At 45.1% G+C, this 21,945-nt stretch overlaps 2 protein-coding genes across 2 annotated transcripts in view; one reads left to right on the top strand and one right to left on the bottom strand.

Moving 5' to 3' along the window:
* LOC128714353 (CYFIP-related Rac1 interactor B) overlaps positions 1-13,712 on the top strand; it is a 28,815-nt gene extending 15,103 nt beyond the window's left edge. Inside the window, exons 2-4 of the mRNA XM_053809227.1 lie at positions 12,763-13,026; positions 13,105-13,367; positions 13,448-13,712. Of these exons, the coding sequence (XP_053665202.1) occupies positions 12,763-13,026; positions 13,105-13,367; positions 13,448-13,712 (792 nt within the window). The remainder of the gene's footprint in view (positions 1-12,762; positions 13,027-13,104; positions 13,368-13,447) is intronic.
* A 3,906-nt stretch (positions 13,713-17,618) lies between these two features.
* Positions 17,619-19,764, bottom strand: LOC128712934 (U3 small nucleolar RNA-associated protein 4 homolog). Its single transcript, XM_053807799.1, has 2 exons — positions 19,643-19,764; positions 17,619-19,560 (listed from the first exon to the last, which is right to left on the bottom strand). Exons 1-2 carry the CDS (start codon positions 19,762-19,764, stop codon positions 17,619-17,621), a joined length of 2,064 nt encoding a protein of 687 aa, XP_053663774.1.
* Between the last annotated feature and the right edge of the window lie 2,181 nt (positions 19,765-21,945).

The raw sequence follows: 21,945 nt of genomic DNA, 5'->3' as shown, positions 1-21,945 counted from the left end.
AAAAAAATTACACTGCTCTAATGTTTTTATTCAGTAGTTACAATTACAAACAAGAAAAACAATACATTTTTACTCACTCTTACCAACCCAAAATTCCCTTGCGGGCAATGAAAACCATCCAAAGAGAGTGACAAAACCCGTTTGCTCACTCGTCCTCAGTTTTTACAATCCCAAAACAGTGATAATAATCTTTTAGTTACTCTGGCAGAGTGATTATAATACAAAAAATGAAAAAAACACAGTGATAAACAACAAAAGTGAGTGAGTGTGAGTTTAGACGAAAGACTGGTTAAAGTCATAAAAACTCTTCGTGCTGACTCCCTCGCAGGATGCAACTCACTCACTCACTCTTCCTCAGTGCGCACATCTATAGTGCGTAATGTGACTCGAGGATGACAGAGTTTTGTAAATTTCAAATACCGAGTGAAAATCAAGTGTTTTTTTTAACATTCCGTACGGTATTCTAAGTATTTTGAGTAAAAAATATATTGGAACGTAAAACAAACAAATTTTTAAAAAATTAAAAAAGTACTACCGGACAGTTTGCAATCAACAGCAGAACCGATATAACTTTGATGAATAATAAGAATTATTTTTAATTTATTTCACCCACGTCACACGACTAAAAGCTCGCCTGGAAGTGTCTGGCCCGTAGCTTCAAAGTTGTTTCTACTATCTGACCCTATTCGTAAAAGGTGTGCCGACCCCTGGCCTGAAACGTCTTTAGTTGCTGACTTATATGTTCAATATTTTTACTAAGTCAGTTGCTGGCCCCCTCAAATTCAAACACCTCGGTGCCTTGTTGAGAACTTAAATGTATTTTAAGTTTTGTACTATTTTCATTTCACTGTTTTAAGAATTTTATTTTATTCTAAAAAAGATTCTTATAGTGATGTTACCCACCGTAGCTAGTTTCGTAGGTGTTAATGTCTGTGAGCTCTCCAAAATTCCCTTCATTGCTCGTATACATTTCGCTATCTCTCTATCTCTCTTCCACTCTGGCAACAACACCTTGAGAATTATGTAATCGGAACTGCGGCAGTTTGCAAAGTTTTAAGGCGCTGCACCCTCGTGTATGTCAGAGGTTAAACTCGACTGGTGCATGCCCGTCTTTCACTGCAACAGTTCCGGCGGTGAAAATATGCAGCTCCTATGTCGCCTCACCCGGAGCGGGTTAGTTTGTAAGCCAAGGCTAAAAAGCGAAACACAACCGGAATGGGTTGCATTGGTTTGTTTTGCTAAATACTACGGTGCTTTCTCCACCTCTTTGCGTGTACCGGCTGCCAGTGCCACCCGTCGTTGTTGGGCCGCGCGTGTGTGTTTGCATTCTATTGGTATCTAATACTGCCGCCTGCCCGGTCACATTACCGGTTGACAAACGGTCAGTTACAATGCACCGGTGTGTGCGCACCCATTCGAGACGAGGAAATCGGACTCCCGTCCCAGGGCAGGGGTCCGGCAGCAGACAAGGTGTGGGGCGTTGTTAGGCGTACACCAGCTGTGACGCGGACATCAACTGCAGTAGAACTATTTCATTAAACAAAGGAGGGGAGGTATGTACACACCAAAGGGCGGGCACACCGTTGCACCACACGCCACCAGTGGCCTTTTGATCTGGTGGAGAGCCTGGTAAAGTTAATTTAGGAGTTTCTAAATCGTAAATAATAAAGGTTGTGCGGGGTGTTCTAAACAGAGACAGGCAGGCATCTGATTGTCCGGGTCTTAATTGAAGCTTTTACAACAACCCCCCTCCACACAAAATGGATGACGACACTGGCCAGGAGGAGGTGGTGAGATTGAATCAATTGCGCTACGATTCAATTTGTCACGTTTGCTGATGCCGCTGTTCCGTGACCCTTCGGAAATGCTGAACTGAAAAAACTAAAACTGAATATAAAATTCAATTCAGAAATGTTTTCTATAGTTATCAATTAAACCTTTAAAAAATCCTTTAAATAACCCTGCGGGAAAAATCATCATGCTTTCTCGCTCTGCCTTACTAACAATTAATTCTGTCAAAGCAAGATAGGATGATGGATTTGTTCCGCAGGGAACCGATTTTACTATAAATAACTATAAGTTATTGTTGCTTCTATAAACTACTTTTCTGCTGGAATGTTATCCCCCAAGAGGGTTCGATCATGCGGGTCATCTTCATCCCCATTATCTATTTGACCTTTGCCGACATCTTGTCGTCTAGTTTGCTTAGCACTTCAAAACCCATAATCGACCCTTTATTCCTTCGTTATCATCTCCATTAACGTTGCTTTCTGGATTTTCCTTTTGCCGTGAAGGTCAACTTTAATCAATGGCCTAGAAAAAAAAAGTGCCAAGGGGTGGTGAAAATTGGTTCACTACTACTAACGGGCACCCTCGGGCACACTGCAACACTGCAGTTCCGATTTTCTGACACACATTCCAATGCTCGAAACTGTAAAATTCTGGTTGACATTCCATGGTTGACGTTTTGTTTGTTTAATAAACCATTCTGCTACTATTTTCATCATACCGATACGAATGCGCCATGACGAAACCGTTTCAAACCCGTAAAAGGAAAAGTTCGTGTTGGAGGCAAGCTGGAGAAGAAATTTATGCTGATCGCGTGCATGTCGGGCAACCCTTTTCTGCCTTAAAAGAAGAGCAAAAAATAACACAGAAAATAGCGCCGCTTCTCGTGCTCTTATGCTATAAAATGTTCTGTATTTTGTGTGTGTGTAATGCTCGACCTGCGACCATCCTTGCCAATGTCCGAGGATATCCGAGTGGGGGAAATTATGTTCGGTTAAAAGTAAAAGCTCCGTTGCGGGTGAAAATTCTTCCCGCAACACACAATCCAAAGCCGCACCAACGGGTTCCACCGGAAGTGGACGAATGGTGGGTGGGTGTACACTCCATCACTGCTATTGCGAAACGTTGCAGTAGAACGCCAACAGCCGACGAGAGCTGGTAACATAATTTAACGTTTTGAAGGTGGAAAAGTATAACACACACACACACACACACACACCTCCAACCATCTTGGCCCGTGTGTCTACAAATTAGAGCAAAATGGCAAATGGGAAGTTCCAGTTGAAGAAAACGAGTTTAATGCACGTGGTTTACTACATTATGTTGGTCTGGTCCACGCGCAATTACATCGATCGTGTACCATTTCGGGCCACATGCGCCGTCTCTCTCGCAGCGCCATATTGTGCACAATCGTATTTGGGGCTTAAAGACGGCGAAGTATTCAAGAAATGTGAAAGGGAAGCGAAACATGGGCTGGGCTTTGTGTGGTGGGGACGGGCAGTTTCTTATTGAAGTTTTGAAGCGCGCCGCGATCCATTCGTTCTAGGGTGGGTGTGTGGGTGCCTGCATTTGGGTCAGTAGTTTTGCATGGAGAAAAGCAAGAAGCGAACACACCGAATCTGCAAGATGTCTAAGTAACTTTTCGAAACGCTCCGTTACACCTGCATCACATCAGGATGAGTAAACATGGCCATTGCTTAGGAGATCCTTGGAAATTGAAGACAATTTTGTTCTACAAGCACGTAAAAAACATCTTTATTTTGTGATTCTATAATGTTTGACTTACACTAACTGAAAGGGGATTTAATTAATCTTTCCCTGTCCTAGGTCAAGGACACCGCTAGACGCTAAACTCCCCAAGAATTTCATTCTCCCCTCGTAGAAGTACCGAAAAATACCAGAACAGAGCATGTTTTTCGCTCATTCCTAAACCGCCATTGCCATTCAAAATGGATAAACAACGTGTTTTTGTGATGGTGCCGTGCTCAGAACGGTGCTGGAAAATGTCATTGGGCAAGTGGAATTTCGTGTCCTGCGGGAAATAGAGTAGCGGTCCTTGATTGTAAAAAACAAGGCAACGACTATTCGAGTGTGTCACCTTTAAAATGAAGCGAAAAGCACATCTCCCGTACCCGCTGTGGCAGCAGTAGAAGGTAGAGCAAGATTTGAGGTTTTTGAATACTTAATGAAATGAAAGCACATCTTAATCTGCTCACTTTTGGTGGCTTGGTTTGCCAAGGACGAACGCTAGCTGGGGCAGTTTTCCTTTCGTTCGGAATTCTGCGCTGAATTTGCGAGAAACCACCCCATCCTTACGTTCATTCCTGCTGCCACCTGTAGCCCGAAAATAGGATTCAATTTTCAGCGATGCATATGAACCTTTTTGCCTTAAAAAAAAAGGTTAAATAATGCTGCTCTTTTTTTTGACCCCGCCTGATAAAGGATATCTCCATCGTCTGGTGGTGACAATCGTGGTAACAGATAAGGATTCTTCGCTTAAAATAGGTTCAAATTATCTGTTCCTATCGTTACGTGCTTTTCTTTCAAGAAATTTACAAGAAATGCAAAATAGGTCAGAGAAATCCCACAAGCATTAAGATGTGGATGCTCCCCTTGTCCAACACGGCAACACGACTGTGAAGATACGCATTAAAAATTGATTCCGTATTTACTACCCACAGCCCACATCCCTATTGCTTTTTCGGAAAAGAAAGTGCTGTACGGATAGGGAAAGCCCGAGGAAATGCGAAGGCAGGCAGAGACCGGCTCCCGAGGGAGGTGCATCAACGGCAGGCAAAAATAACTCCGCCGATAAGTCTGACACGGGGTGTACTGTCGTTGTAATGCTGTGTGACGATAAGCGACCAGTGTTCCGATATTTTCTCACATGAATACAACCCGTGCTAGCTGCACACTGTTAACTCTTCGTGGACGAGAGATCTCCAAGGAATTTGCGCACACGTCTGTGATCGACTGCTGCTGTGCTGCTTTATATTCCTTCCCGTAAGTGTCAAATGCATGTTCCGCGCAATGCAATGATGCACAACGATTGGGAGTAAATGCAACCTTCGGTGCTTTACCAGCGACTCCTCCACTACGTTACGATTGCCATGACGTGAACGGCGAAGAAACGGAAAGTAAAACAATATTTTTTGTTGGTTCGCTAGCAGTCGATATACAGACTGTTTCGATGTTTTCTCACTAATTCTTGGCACATCATCAACTCCGTTTTGCAGCATCCAGGAAGGAAGTTGCCTTATCTATAATGTAAACTTTACACTCATGCAATGTTACACTGCACTTACACTCGCCCAATGTTCGCCGTGCTTCAGACATTTCCGTGCTAGACGATGCTGACCTAGTTGGTGTAGTCTATTAGAATGATCTTGTTTTAATCTTTGCCCGTTTGTATTCTCCCTCTTTCTTTTTAGGTAAGTTCGAGCATACTGGCAAGATGTTCGGGCGCGGAGTATGATGTTGCAATAGAGGAGGCAAGAGGCACAGATGTGCCAAAAACGACAAACCCTCCCCCATCTGGTGCTTTGTGAATGGCATACTCTACAAAAGAGCGCCCCATTCAGCGCGGTTGTGCAGTTGACGGGTGTGCATCATTGTCTTCGCGAAGCAAGGAGAACAAATTGTCCCCATCATCAACGCCCTGCAACGATATGGCGCGCGCGAGATGAAGCACAATTCGCGGGTGTACAATTTGGCACACAAAGCAGCAAGCCGAGCGCGCGGGCACAAGGTCATTTTCATAAACCCGACCCGGTCCGTTGCTAATCTGCACTCCCGTTCCAGTACTCCGTTTGCTGGTGGAGTGTACCACACCAACCCGGGAGCTCTGTGGTGTGCTCTAGCATGCAATGGAAGAGCTGCTGTACGATAACGCAATCTGCGACCAATCTCGCACCAATTTGTTGTGTCAACGGCATCAATCCCGCAGCGGGTTAACACCACCGTCCCTAAGAGGGGCGTTGCTGTAAAAAGAAAACGAGACGTAGAACAGTCGAGTGCATCAAGCCCCCCCATCGGCGGGTGTCGTGTGTCATTGTGCTGCAGGCAACTTGGCACCTTGTTACGTTCATGAAAGCACAAGACTGACTGTAGGATGATTCCCCCATCGTCGTCCTCAACCCATTAACAGTTGATGGCGGCTGCTAGTCTGCCATCAGGTGCAAAATGTCCTCCGATGGATTTGTAGGTTTTAACTCTTTGCAGGTGACATGATGCCCGGTAAAGGAAAGAGGCACATTAGTAGATGTATGATGATGTTGCAATAAGGCTGTGCTGTGTCAGTTCAATTCATGCCTAGAGGAGCTATTCGATACTATTGCGTTCATCCAATTCCAATTCTGTAGGCTATTAGTGATAGCTATGAAATATAATCCGTTCAATAGTCGCTTCTTGAAGGATCTTAACTATGGGAGACGAATTCCTTCTTATGGATATTCCTAAAAGAATAAATCTTTTACTAAGTCTAAGTGAATGTAGAAATAACTGCGGATATTGTAAAAGGACCTAGTTTTTCCAATCCCAAACATGATTTTCTTCTTATTTATCAGCACAACAACCTCAAGATATGTAGGCCTGCCATTTTTGGCTATCTTTTACTTTGTTTTCCCGTAGCCGGATAGTTAGTCCTGCGTACGGATGGGCTTTTGGTCCGGTCCGTTCCTGCGCCCCAAAGATGATTTTATGAGCTAAATTTAAAACAGATACTATTAAACTCACCTCCAGGTGGTGAACGGGGGTTAGTAATCATCACCATCACCTCATTATCATACTTTGCCCCCAAGGGAAACAGCTGTCTCATGTCCTCTCCCGTATGTAACTTTGATTTGTGATCGAGCATTTGCTACTACTGTTGGAGCTTTAATTTATCTGCCTGCAGACAGTGTAAGATCAGAAGCCATGGCACGAATCAGCTCAACACCATCTCATCTCTCATCGCACACAAATCTCGCTCAGGCATTCAATTGATTTTCTGACCAATCAATCAATCAGCACGCTTCGGTGGAATGCTGCCGTTGTAGCAAAGGAATCCAGTTATCCCCCGTTTGCCATTGCGTTGATCTGGAAGCAAAAGCACCTCTTACTACGTCCACACCTCACGATGTTCTGCCAAAGTCATTCTTAGTCGTCCAGGCGTGTTTGAATGTTTTTTTGTTGTTGTTGCTGCGCCACTTTGAAGTGCAACGAACGCCTCCATGCGGTGCTGATTTATTTTCATGCTCGACTGCATACTCATCAGGCGGCTAGAAATGGTTCCCCTGCCATTGCCACTTCTTTCGCTGTCATGCTGACATGCATGAAAGTGCAGTACACACTCCACCGCGTCGTTCGGTCTATGCATGTTGATTAAATAATTAATTATGTATCCTGCCCGCCAGTGGTTACGCTGTGCGTTGGTCCCGTTTTGCACTACCGATCCATTCGCTGACGTGAACATCATTAATGTGTACCATTTTGGCAGTGATTCTTATTGCACCTTGTGCATTCTATGTCCCCCCTACCAATGGGGAACAGTGTACAATAAACAAGGCAGGAAGAAAAGAACGATACGAGATCTGAGGAGCGCCACACATCGTTCGAGCCGCGTGCTACACAATACTTGTGTGTTACCACAGCGCAGATGGGACCGCGAAATCCATTCGTAGTCGCACTCCTCATCTTGACCGTCTTATCTTTCACCAAACAGACAAGCGACAAGCACTATGGCCACGTGTCTGGCAGACCTAGTGATGCTTTGCTATTCACCGTACGTGTCTAGCAGATGATACGATTTATTAATACACATGCTCGTTGTGTGATTCAATCGCAGCGAGGAAGCGCTAGCAAACGTTAGCCCCCGCAACACTTGGGCACGGCTTTTAATTGAGGAATTTAAAGATGTCAGTGACAGGCGTATGGTGATGATGATTTTTTGGCAGAATGACAAGCTTTGTGGCATAATTATGCGTTGTAAGATTTTAGATGCCTCTTAGGCCCCGTGCCCGTGTTCTGTGGTGATTTATGCTGCAAGTAGCGGGTAGGCAATCAGCACTTAAAATAGAAAAGATAATACTGTTAATAATTTAGCTATCATATAAGCTACGCGCCAGTTGGATAAGGTTTAAGAAGAAACAGGAACTTGTACCTTCCCTCGGTGGGCATGCAAGGCAAGAGAATAGAATTAATTCATACTGATGAAATTTATGGCCAAAGCTTGGATAACAAATCACGAAAGTAATGAAGCAGTTTAGTTTATACATAATGTAGCACGCTTCCCACTAGCCGCACCACTCGAAGAAGAACTTGGACAAGAAATCCTTTTCGAATGCGCGTACGGGGCATGTGATGCCGTATCGGTAGAGGTACCGTTTTGCATGGGCAATTCGTTTCGCTAAGGTAATTAGGCAGGCCCCAAAGAAGGCACTGGAACACTTGCGCGGAGTGGCAGGGTTTTCGCTGAGCCGGGCTCAAATCATCGAACCCGGTATCGCATAAACAATTTACCTAATCCGATTACGTACGAGACTCCCACTAGACGGTGCGGTACGGGTGCGCGCTGGCCAAACCCACAACAGGGAAGTACGTGAAGCGTAAACGGGCGGTGATGGGAGGCATGGGAGGTATGGGAGAAGAATGAAAAAAAGGCAACATTTCACTCGCTGCGCGTGGTTCCGTTCGGTTGGTCGCGATCGTTTCCTGTTCCGCACCACCGTGGCGAAGGAATCAATCGGCTGAACGGGGCAGAACTCTACGCCATGCAGAGCGAGGGAGCGTTTGCTGCACCGGGCCACGACCGTGTGTCTGGCGCAGGAACCTATTTATCAATCGTTGCCCGACACGACCGTGCCAGCGTTGCGGGTATAACGCCTTATCGAATCGGGATAGAACCGTTTAAACGATGCGATGTTTTGCTTTTTTTCTTGTAGCTTAATTTCTTCGAAGCATGCGATCGGAAAAGTCGGTTCGGTACCAACGAAGAAAATCAAACCACTGTACACCCGGTCAGCCTAAAGTCAACCATCCGGTACATGGGGAAGATATGAATGCTACTGCCACTGACCCCCACACCCCACATTTGTTCTGTGAATCGTTTCTGCAAACTCGAGCAGCAGATAGAAACCTCCGATAAAATGGGGACGCAGCAAAGATGATGAATAAAACCATGTAGATAGGAACCTTTCCGCGGACGAGTCAGGCGTGTCTAGTTTAGTTTTTGCTACCTCCATTCTTATCTCTTTTTTTTGCCTGCTTTCACGGGAGATTGTGCCGCAAACTAAACCAGTTTACAGTTGAAATGAAACAGGCGAAGCGATAAGAGGAGTTTTAGAATCTCAACAGCCCCCTCTGTTGCTGGGTTTTTTTTTGCTTAAACGTCGCTACCGGCGTTACACCTTTATTCAATTCTACCTTTATTTTTCGCACCCGGACGATGGAAGCGTTTGTTTAACAACCGCCCGAGGATTCATTTGCCTAGGAACCATTCGGTACTTGGGGTTTTTATTCGTGCGATAAACCGGCGAGCGACACGAGAAAAACGCGGTGGATGGACACGTCCGCGAGATGACAACGTTATCGTTTGACATCCAACAACGGCACTATCATACCGTGTCCTATTTTAACGTGGTAAAGGCCCATCCAGACTGTTGGAGAGTGCTTTACAACCGGGAGATGCGTTCCATTTTGGTAGCGCGCAGTTAAGGACACCGCGGGATGCCTGGCGGGGTTTTTCATCCCCCCCCCCCGGTGAATGAAATGTTGTTGGAGGGAGCCCGGATATTTGAAGTCCAAAGAATACGCAATGATGCAATATCCCCCGTGTGCTTTTAGCACGCAGTCACCGGCTCGCAGCGCGTTTTAAAAGGATGCGAATAGGAGTTTCCCCTCCCATTTTTTCCCCGCTTGGTGGAGTCTCATTATTTAGTAAAGCGGCAATAACCTCTTGTGCACTCATTCTGCCATTGCCTGGCTAGGGAGAACACCGACAAAATGCTGGAAATTTGTAACGTTGGAGCGCATCCGAGTGTTGTCGTATTTCTGAATAAAGTGGGACGACACGGATTCCGACACCATCTCCGGGTCTTGTCTATCTAGTGTGATGAGATCATGAGACACGGATGCTGAGTTTCCCAAACGTACTTCCTGCAGTTGATGTGAAGGTGTGATGACTGTTGCAATTGTCGAGAACTGCACACCTGCGAACACAAGCAAAACAATGAATGAAATTCTTTATTCACCACAACACAAATTGTACGACATCAAATTGGAATTTGAGCATGGAATTCTTCAACATAGAATTACAGAGCGTTCTTATTTCAAGCGAAAGCTTTCCAATTCCAGACGGAAGAGTAGCACACCTTAAAGCATCACAGATCACGCTTATTTCAACGCTCTCAACAAACGTGAAGGACATAATTCTAACCATTGCTGCTTCAACGCCATCATTATTTCATTAATTTAGTGTGAATTACTGTGAAATTTTCCATTAACGGAGCCCCCCTTTTTCTCGCCCCGGCCATTTTAAACACGATAGCGACGGCACTCGAACACGACAGCAAATTTCCCTGCAGCAGCTCGTTAATTTTCATCCAAAATAAAATTAAGACGAAATAAACGGTTGTTTCTCAGCGCTGCCACCACCACCACCTCCAACCACCAACGCACACAGGTGACAGCAGATTGTGGCCTTATTAACCGGTTGATTGCACCACATCTTGAGTGAGCAAACGAAGAAAATGCGACAACTTCGTGACGTTTAACCATTTTACAGTCCCCGTTTCTCCCCCCTTTTGCCAAAGGTACCAAACGGAACGATGAACTTCTAGGTTGTTTTTTTGGTGTGTGTGGAAGACCCCTCTTCTGTCCCAGTGCATGATGGGATGTGCTGTAAAGTTGCTTTCCCGACACGAGGGTAAATGGTTTTGCCTCGAGCCGAAAGCATCCCGGTACGATGCGGGTGAAGGGACGAATTTAAGTCGCGTTGACGAGCTGGCCACATTTGCAAAATGGTTTAGGGAACAAATTTTAAACCCACAATTTAATGATGCGCTTACCCGTCACTCGTGCTGCAATGATCAATCATTTGGTTTCTGCAATCGTATGGCAAGACAGATCGATTCGATCGACACTAAACCCGATGGAGCGTATGGAGAAAGATCATTAGCTTAAGTATTGCTATACCCTTAAACAGCAAATGCCTAATTTTTGGTGGGGCTTATGATGAATAAACACTGCAAGCTATCGACAATTTGACCGAGCAAATCGCTCATCATCTGCGAACGCGTGGATAGAGCAGGGAGGAATCATCAGGAAGCAGCAAAAAATCAACCCCAGCTCGTCAAATGATTCATCCGGCCCGCCTCCTCACCGTACGGCTCCGGCTGCCGCCTTGCTGCCCCGTGTAAACATAATGTTTAGCCCCACAGCCAATCATTCGCCAGTCGAGCACACGGTGGCGCGATAATTTATGCGCGCCAGCATTATGACGGCAGCGGAAAACAAACTCTACCGGCGTTTGAAGTGTGAGTGCTGTGCGGTAGCGCTCGTTTGCTATTTGCTACCAATCGACCGTGTGTCTTGATTTTACTATTAACCCTTCAATGCGTCAGGGACGACGTTTTCGTACCGCTAGAGCTACTGAGCTAGTCTTTCCTTTTGGCATCACCATCAAGGGTTAAAATCGCGGTATGATAAACGTACTACAGCAACAGCAGCTTGCTTACACTCTACCGTTCGTCGGAAATAGCAGCGTTATCTGTCCCCGAAAAAGGCATTGGCTCGTCAATCTCCCCACATGGTTGTGCCCCCCGGACCGCCCCCCCGCCATGTCACACCGGATGTCTGCAGTGAAATGGGGAAACGCTGCATACTGGAAAACGTCCGCGAAAACATAAAACCAGGCAGCGCGAGCGCGCGGTGATGGTGGTTCCGCTGCGAGTGCTGTGGCGATTCGACAGCCCTGCCTGACAGACGCGACAAGGGTGATATGTTGATCCATGCTGCAAGCGGCAAACACACGCAAACTATCCGGCCTTTGGCGCGTTCAACGAGCGCAAACGACACGCGGTGGTAGTAATGATAAGGCGTTACAATCTCAGTCCGTGCGAGTGGGGAGGGGGGTGGTAGCAACACGATTAAAGTCAAGGTTAGTGAGCAACTCCAAGTGTGCGGCCTCCAGGGTGCGTGAATGCGCTCTGCTTTTGCATTGATCACATTTCACGCCGGAGATTGATTCCAACGTTTTTGGACCAAAACCCACACTGCTGTCACGCCGCCCAAAAAACGCCACATCCAAGATGAATGGGCGGACTATTCGATTTTGGAAACAAACTGAATGTTGGAGAACAGCATAAACCACTGGGTGGGAGGGGGAGGATCGCCGTAAGGATTGATGGCGCTTTGCTCGTCTGTAGCGAACGACATCATTACCTTTTTAAGGAAAGTAATCGAACAACATTACCAAATGTCGATGGACGATGGCATGATGGGAAAACAAAGCGAGAGTTGGACAATGAGTGGGTTGTCTTTAAGAGGACAAGGGGCTGATTTTTTTTTGCGTTGGCTGTGTTTGGATCTTTCGTTGAGTCAGATTTGGATGATGCTTCTTGTCCCATAACGTTCTCGAATAGTGTAATTCCACTAAACCTAACGTCAGATTTCGTACGGGAAACACTTAAAAGATAATAATTATATTTCCAAAAGCAACAGTTCGTGGGCGCCGAATCATCTTGCGGAGATCGTGCGGCATTCCGATCTGTTTCTGTTTGATCATTGCTATCACGCCTCTCCGTTGGCGTCGCCGTAACGTAACCTTGTACGGAAAGTTGTTTCTGCTCCACACGCAAATGCAAAAATCACCTCAGAAATACCTCAGAATTAGCGTGAATGTGGATGTGAATTATTAAGCATTCCAGCATTTTAGCTTGTTGTAGTCTATTTTTTCTGTTTCTCTCACTACAAATGTCAATTCTCTTCTCTTTCTAGGGTGCCGGTAAGGAAATACGGGAAGCAATTGCCGATCCGTCGCCGGAATGTCAAGAAAAGGCGTGGAACATTGTGATACCGCTGGTGGAGAAGCTGAAGCGCTGCTACGAACACTCCCTCGAGCTGGAACGGATCGTACCGAAGCTGCTGGGCCAGCTGGTGGGTGGTCGGCTCAACCCAACACAGCACTTGGAAACACAGCAAGCACTCGTAAAACAGCTGGCCGAAATATTGGAGTTTGTGCTAAAGTTTGACGAGTACAAGGTAAGTCGTCTTCCGGGATCAGCTGGGTTAGATTCCTTGCAGAACGATCTTACAATTGCTGTTTTTTTTTGCTTTTAGATGAAAACACCGGCGATCCAGAACGATTTCAGTTACTATAGACGCATCGCCAGCCGGCAGCGGCTAGACCAGACGAACGAGATGATCATCAGTACGGAGCTGGCGAACCGAATGTCGCTGTTCTACGCACATGCAACCCCCATGCTCAAGGTGCTCAGCGAAGCGACCTCTAAGTTCGTGCAGGATAATTCCGACAACGTTGATAACACGACCGAAACGCTCGGCACGATGGCGAAAGTTTGTCTACGGATGCTGGAAAATCCGTAAGTTGGAATTACGAAGCTGGCCTAGAAATTGCCGACATGTTAAATTTTTGCTAATCTGCTCCCCTTATTGCTTGCAGTAAACTATTGGCACAAATCGAGCGGGAAGAAACACATCTTCTGCTGCTGCGAGTAATGGTCGGACTGGTGATACTGTACGATCACGTCCATCCGGTCGGTGCGTTCGCACGGGGCGCTCACGTAGACGTTAAGGGATGCGTGCGGTTGCTACAGGCACAACCGGCCGTTAAGGCGGAACCCTTGCTGAATGCGCTCCGCTACACAACGAAACACCTGAACGAGGACAACACGCCGAAAAACATTCGAAATCTGCTCGCTGCCTAAACAAAAATCCCCCCCCCCCCCCCCCCCCCTTTGGCAGATACCAACCACCACCACAACCACATCCCATAGCACGTACTATTGCTGTATCGCTACTATTATCTACGGATCGACGCTTACCATTTAGCGAAGAACGATTAGGAACCGTGTATCACAGGCAGGCTCGTGAAAACAGAAACATTAGACAAACGTGCAAGTGCTTTTGTTGTTGTGCGGGGATGAGGAAGAGGGCTTCTATTTTGCCAATTCGGCGTTGTGTCGTGACTTGGTGGGCAGAAGGTACACGCACAGTCGAATTATAAATAATTTACCACTATATTACACATAAATATACACATTTTCATGACGGCACAGGCTAACAGGTCCGAAATGACTTCATACACCAGACAAACACCTACATACAAATGCACACGCCTAGAACAATCTACTTATAGTTTCACATATTGTTCCTCTTCTCCAAACTCCAAGCTATTGGAATTTCAACTCTTCTTGTAACAAAAGCTTAATTTTACTTTCTACTTTAGCATTGTTTTTTTTTTTATTTTACATATATATAAAAAAGCTGTTTTTGTGCTTATTGATTCTGTTTGTTAACTTCTTTAGATTTGTTTTAGTTTTGATTCACTGCATTGTAGCTTAAGAACAAAAAAAAAAGCATTAGCTTGTTCTATACGTTATCACTGTTCTACGCAATGAAGAACTCGCGGAAATAGGAGTTGAGGAAGATTAGATACTGTTTTGTTTTGTGGTCTCTCTGTTTGCCTTTTATCTCTATTGCCTCTACAGTACGCAAAAAAGGGTGGCCTGGAGCGTAACGAAGGACGGTGTGACACGTGCAGAAAGTGAAACAAAGATTTTCTTTTTAGTAATTTAAAACCCGAACAAACGTATAAAATATCTATCAGCTAGGCATTTAAGTATATCTTGGATAAAGCAATTAAAGAAATCAGAAACCATTTCATAGCGACGCACCTTTATAAATTGTATATGTATGATAAATGGCAGAGCGTTTGCAGAATGGTGTGTTTGTTTGTGGAAGGTAGAAACGGATAGCAGAGAATGTGGGTGAAGATAGCAACAAATAAATAAATATGTAACGTGTGATAAGAAAACAAAACGGAAGTGAGAAACCAGCTAGTTCCGGCGAGGCGCAATACGCTGCTTCGAACCTGGTGCCGAACAGTTTTGCACTGAAGGCCAGCTACGTGGACACGCGGACGATGATTTAGGTTCGATAATTGACAAACGACTACTAATAACAAACGATAATAGAAACACTTTGTTTTACACCGCATGATTTAGTGCACTGAACAACATTTGTTAGCACAAAATGTATTCTACAACGTTGATTGGTTAAAACACAAGGAACATCACGTTGTGGGGTAAGGATATATAGAAGCGTAATTTCCCCCAAACTTGGTCGGATGTTTAAAACCAAAACCAAAAACAAACCTGCGCGGTATTAATCTCCGTTCCGTTCCCTTGACGTGGCTTGAGGTGGCGCCGGAAGCGAACGCGCAATGGGTTGTGTTACGCATTAGTTAATGTCTAAAACTAAATTAGTATCAAAATCGGTTACATCGTTTATAATGTAGTATACTTCTCCCCTACTAAGGTTCAGCGAAGGAACTTTCTAAACGGAAGGGGAATTGTGGCGATCATCGAACGCGCCAACAGCTTTAACACTAATTCCTCCCGTTCACATCCCTTTACAAGCAAACTGGCCTCCTCTCCTGTATTATCATGTCTTGTGGATCATCAACGGGCTATGTTTTACATCCACACAAACCGGAATACGAAAAGTAAAGTCTATCAAAACGATTACAACTCTACACTGCTGCTACCACGGATTCAGATGTGTTCTACTATTTTACGAACGGAAGTAAACAAAAACGTACTGTTTTAACAAGAAATCTAAGGAAATCGAAATTCATGCAACACAGAAAACGTTATACAAAACGTCGTTACCGTAAACATTGAAAACTTAACATAAGAAAGAGTGGCAAAACGAACAAAAAAAAACTCACACACTTGTAACAAGAGCTAAAACAGATAATGGAAGGCAGTAAAAAGCACAAATCGTATGCGCAAACCCGTAAAAGAAGCCGTTAACGGAACAAACTCTAGCGACAAACGAAACTACTTATGCGTTGAAATAACGTGTTTACATTACTTTTGACGATTTCATTTGTAGCTAATATTTATGTTTATTACGCCTTTGTTCGTGCGAGAGCTACTCGAATGTCGCGTTTTGTCCATTGTTAATCGATCAGAAAAAAGTACTAAATTTTAGCAAAATTTGAATCAACCCGATAGCTGATTCGACACAAAATTAACTTAGCCTTTACCAGATGAGAACAATTTACTCTAGGGTGTGTTTAACTTAACCTCGTCGATGGTGTTGCCAATGTTTGCAAACTATGCTGTAGCGGGCAGTCCTCGGTAAGAGGTTACAACGGATAGGATTTGTAACAGATCGGTTGGATGTAGATGCAAGCGGCAAGGATTCCGGACACAACAAGATCGATAACTTCTAGCGAAACGATAGTTAAATCCAGTGCAAAATAAAGAAAGTAAACTACCCTGACTGTTCCTGAAACAAAAATGTCACGAATTAAGCGGACAAAGTAATATATCGAACCCCGCGTTTCCCTTTCGTCGCTTCAAACTTCATTGAAAAGAATTAACGAATGCTAGAGAAGACTATTGGGAAGTTACACAACCAAAGGACTGTTTTTTCATACTGCGTTAGTTAAGGAACTATCGGATGCGAATGCCTTTATGTAGTATCTATATACGGTTTAATGTGGCTTCTATTTAAAGCAAAACAAAACACGCTTTCCATACTTGTCTTTGACGACCAGCTGGAAAGGGTGGTAGCTAATTCCGATGAAGAGAAATCAATCAAGCATGAGATTATTCGACCATAACCCGATTACACATGAGATTAGTACATCTCGGTCACGCAAAACAGTTCCTGAACGGTTTTACAGCGGACATACCGTTCTGGTATAAGATAAGTTACAGTAAAATAGAACCTTCCCACACGTGAAAATTGTTTGAACTCCTTCGTATTGTTATCGTTATGCAACGAAATTAAACAAAGAAACAAACAGACACTCAAAAATGGCTCAGTAATGGTACGGAAAGCAGACGAAGGCAGAGAACGTTGTGGTGCGAGACACTTGTTTGCAACAAGTATAAAAGCACACAGTATATGGACATAACTTTACCGCATACCATTTAGTACGGAAGGTAGATAAACTATTGTAAAGAAAAAGCGAACAGGTAACAGAATGAAATTCAAACTTATTGTGGAACATGCTATGAATAATCAAGAAGAAAATAAGGGCTAGCAGAGCAGAGAAAACATATACACGGAAGCTTACAGCTATAAAGTGCATACAAAGTGGAAACCAAACTGCATCGAAACCAGTTACTAAACGAGAAAGTAGAACCATCAAACAAACATACATCAAATCATGAAGAAACAAAAAAAAAACACATAGTGCAGAGAAGGAGAAACAATACCAATTTAAACAAGATAACAATGGTGAACAATAAGAACAGTCCGGCAGAAGAGATTAAAAATCAAATTGTGTACTGGAAACTCGGTAGGCAATGACACTGGAAAAGCGAATGTTGATGGATGGATGAAATGATGTAGCGCGAATGGAGCAGAGTGAGTTTTGTGAGTGAAACGTATGTGTGAGAGAGAGAGAAAAAAAAAAACAAAACGCAGCAACCCGGGCGGGCGCGTTGGAAATGGTGATGAGGAGAAAATAAACCAAAAATTCCAAACAATCTAAACAATTTCGTACAGTTACATTATAAATAGAGAGAGAAAGAGAATCTTTTATTGTTTAATAGAGTTGTATTTTATTGATCTACATCGAAATAACACGACATTTACATCTTTCCGTATAACTTCTTGCGGAACGCTGCCGGTAAGTGTTCAACCATCGAAAGTGCATTCGCTTGTGTCGCCACCAGCTCATTGGTGTCCAGCCACCCGATCGAAACCAGCCGAGGTGCGTCCAGTACTAAGCGCAGTTTGCATTTCGTTAAACTTCCCTCCCCATTCAACGTGCCGTTTTGGATGGGGCGCTTTTTTTTGGAAGGATTGCATTCCTCCTCCTGTTCTTCCAGTTCTTTCTCTACGTCGGGACCAAACCTGAGCGACACTATTTGCGAACCATTCTGCAGTACCATCGCTGATTCGTGGCGCGGATCGAAGGCAATTCCATTTACCGGGTAGATGGTGGCTGGTAGATTAAGGTAGGTCGAAAACACGAACGCAAACTGATCGAAATCGTACACGAACAGTTTGTGGTCGGAAAATGCCACGGCAAGCCGCGTCCGGTCCGGTTGGATGGCAATAGCCGTCGGTGGTAGTTTGTAGCGGGGCAGCGAAATAGAACGTTTCCACTTGGTAGTGTTGTCCGCACGCTCGAACACTACGATCGAGCTAGCCACATCGGCACACACCAGATACCGGTTGCAGTTCGATACGGCCGATAGATGCACCGTCTCCGACAACCAACGTCCCGCATTTATCGACTGCTTGTGGTCCCACTCCTCATTTTCATCGGCCGTACAGCTAAAGTAGTGGATCGTACCATCGCCACCGGCACGATCGTACACGAACAGCCCGTTGAAATCGTGCGTAAAGTCAACCCGATAGCAAACCGCTAAATGCTCGGGAATGTTTTCTACGCGCAGCAGCTGCGAGCTGGCTGGTTCATTGCGGTTGCAATCAAACCGGAACAGTCGAACTGTGTACTCGGTCGAATAAACGATCCACCGCCCGTTAGGAGAGATCGCCGCACAGAGAATGTGTTCGTCGTTTTTGCTACGAATCTGTAACACTTTGTTCCCGCCCTGCGCTGGCTTGTCGGGCGGTGCCAGCGTCCAAACCTCCAAGTAGTTAACGTACTTCAACAACACCAATCGACTGCTGGTGGCCAACATGGAAGCCGGCGAAGGTAGCAACGGATAGTGAACATACAGCATGCTAATTTGCGTACCCGTAACAATAAGCGATCCATCCAGCCCGCCCGAATACAGATACTGTCCGCTATAGGTCAGCGTTTTGATGTCATGCGTGTGGCCTCGCCGTTGGTAAGATCGCACGAACATTTTATCCCCACTCTCGTCCTTCCTTTTCAAACGCTCAAACACACGAATCGTAGGTTCAACGCCAGCGACGAAGATCACGTTTTTTTCCTCATTCTGGGTCAGACACAACAGATCGCCCGTCGACACGGTGTGCTGTTCTAGTACGGTGCCAAGCTGCCCGTCGTACACAACCAGCTTGCCGCGCGAATCGGCCGACACGATGGTGAAATCTTTCAGCACCAACACCGCCCACACGGTTGTCTCCTGTTTGCTGTTGCTGCGGCCCGTTTTCATCTTGTGTACGGCATGTCCGTTGCGTACGTCCCAAACGCGCACGGCATCGGCCGAACCAGTCACCAGGAAGTTGCCCGTGTAGTCGAAATTGCAACACACAATGCGTCCTTCCTGCTTGTCTAGAATGCGCTCGTACAGGACCTCATCGTTATCCAACCGGTACACATTGATGTAGCCACCCTCGGTTCCGACGGCAAGCATACGCTCGTCTTTGCTAACGTCAACGCACCAGGCCGCATTACCCGTTACCAGCATCGTTTGCTTTGCATACGGTACCTTGGCAAGGTCCCACTCGATCAGCGTTCCGGCGAGACTGACGGAAAACAGGCGTTTACCGGCCCAGGCGAGCCCTTCAATCGATATTTCTTTGCCACCGGGTATCGTCTTTTCCAAGAACTGGGCATTTGCCATGTTCCAAATTTCGATCGAGCCATCATCCCTACAACACAACGAACAGAACCACGACCGTGTTAAGCTTCAGGCATTAAGATTCACCGGCCAAAGCAGCATGCGGTACTTACCTTGCTAGTGCCAGCTTCTTCTGTGCCTGACCGAACGATGAGCACACGATTGCGCGTGGCAATAAATTGTAGAACTGCACATTGTGCAGTTGACACGAAACGTCCGCTACGTCTGTATCCATTTTGTTTGGATTCGATCCTTAATTTCCGCATGCAACCGCGAAACGAGACGCGCACGTGTTTATGTTTATGTCTGGTTTGTTGTGCCAAGCTGACGTTTGTTCGGTTGACAACTGTTCTGTTGTCTTTTGACGGTACATATGGCCATAATTGTAGGGCCACACATTTAGAAGAATTTGTGTGAACAAAGTCTCGGTTTAGCATCGCAAAGCCCAGGAAGCTGCATCTTGGTGCCGCATACTGCAAAACCTTGACAAACTATGAAGATATGTTCTGACAGGCAAAACAGCGCGATGCTCGACGGGATCACAAAATCATTAGAAAAGTGTTGATCAGTATTTTAGAACCTAACCTTTTCGCAATCACCAAAAAAAAACGCTCAATATACACAATGACGACTGGCGCGATGAAACAGTTTTGGAAATAAGAAAATTGTTTACAAGAATGTTTCCCCATCAAGCGCAATAGATTATTTAGGGAAGGCTTTAAGCTGTGAGCGCTCGTTAGCACACGACGGTAGCACGTTAACGAGCGATGTCAAAGTAGCTACAAATATTTCCTGTTTTATTACAATGTCTTTCTTCATTTAGCCATGCATATTTTAAACACATTAATCAAGGCTTTATTGTGCTGTACAAAACAATATTTTTTTTAATTCTGAAAAAAATTGTATTAGAAAGAAGCTTTTTTAATATTTTGATGGTCGTTACCCACTGTGCGTTGGGAAAAGTCAACCGAAGCAGATTTTCTATTGGCAGAAGCTGTAAATGCGTGAGTGCGTGAGCGCGGACGGACGTACATGGAAGCGTGTTAATCGAAAGTCCATTAAAAGATTATTCACAATCAATTCAGACACAGTGCTACGTTGAAATCGCGCATAATACGGCAGAAATAAGCTAAGCTACAGGTGCAGCTACAGTGCGGTGCTGGTTGGTAGAAAGTTTCCTCACGGATAGAAATAATTCTTCGACATAGCAACTAATAACCCAAGCAAGCAGTGTGTAAACTTTCTTGTGGGCAGTGCGTTTGTTTATGTGTGTAGAAAAGCCCGTTGTCCTGTGTGTGGTATCTACTAGTATTCCCTCCGGATTTGTTGGTTTCCCATGAAGAGGACATTAAAAGTGTTGCTGATGTGTAGTGTGGCTTCGTGCGGTGTGTGGTATCAAATGAATTCTTTACGAAAGAAGGAAAAGCCTTTCTGTTGCCTATCTTTGTTCGACGCAAAGTGAGATGAAAGAGGATGGATAGAGAGCTCCCCAGCTCGCATTTAACTATCTCCACATTTCCACATTGTCACGAGATAAAAAAACCTGTCATAAGGGGAGGCAACGGTGGCTATTTTTATAATTTTTACATACATTCTTTTATTGTTTCGCAGCCAACCCAACCCCCCCCCCCCCCCCCCCCCCCCCCCCCCCCCTTTACGCTACTGGTTCTCACACACTACATTAAAATATAGTGAATTGTCGGGACAATCGCATATGCTTCCAAAAGCAAAAGGCAGTTTTTCCCTTACCCGGTACAGTACTGGCAAAGGATCGGTACCGTAACGTTTGTAGAAGTAACAAAGTGATCTTTCTGTCGGTGTATGCATACTGTGATCGTGTAGCAAAAGACGTTCGATAGCCCGACTCTCTCGCATCTCACACCAAATCGGTGCATCTTGAAGGGGCTGCCCGTTGTTGGTCGAAATCCAACATCTTGCACTGGGAGGTGTTTTCTCCCTTTCGGTTGGCCATACTGTCCCTGAACAGTTATTCGTGTGAGTGTGTTCTGGTCTTCGCCTCTTGCAATAATACGTGTCATGGGAAGCGAGCAATAGCGAGAATGGCTGTAAAAAAAATTGAACAAATGTGTAAAAAAAACACCTTATCGGTAGTGGTGTGGTGCAACGAGAGCAAAATCTCAAAAGAATGTTTCGCAAAAGTTAGTCGCGATTCAAGGGACAAAAAATCCCCGTCAAAAAGCGGTTCGAATTGAGAGCACACACCACTATCCCCAAAGGGAAGAGCGAGAGAGAATGATCGAGTACAGGGGGAAAAAAATGGATACACACGCTTTCGCTCACCCATACTATCAAGAACAATGATTAGCGGCGCCAATCCACGGAATCAGCGTATTTAATATTTTGCCCTTATGAAGGGGGATTTCGGTACCTGTTTTTAGCTGTGTAGTGACACTTC

Source organism: Anopheles marshallii, chromosome 3 (assembly GCF_943734725.1).
Source record: "Anopheles marshallii chromosome 3, idAnoMarsDA_429_01, whole genome shotgun sequence".
NCBI classification, from domain to species: Eukaryota; Metazoa; Arthropoda; class Insecta; order Diptera; family Culicidae; genus Anopheles; species Anopheles marshallii.
The sequence above is the reverse complement of the archived record's forward strand: the minus strand, read 5'-3'. Positions and strand labels throughout refer to the sequence as shown.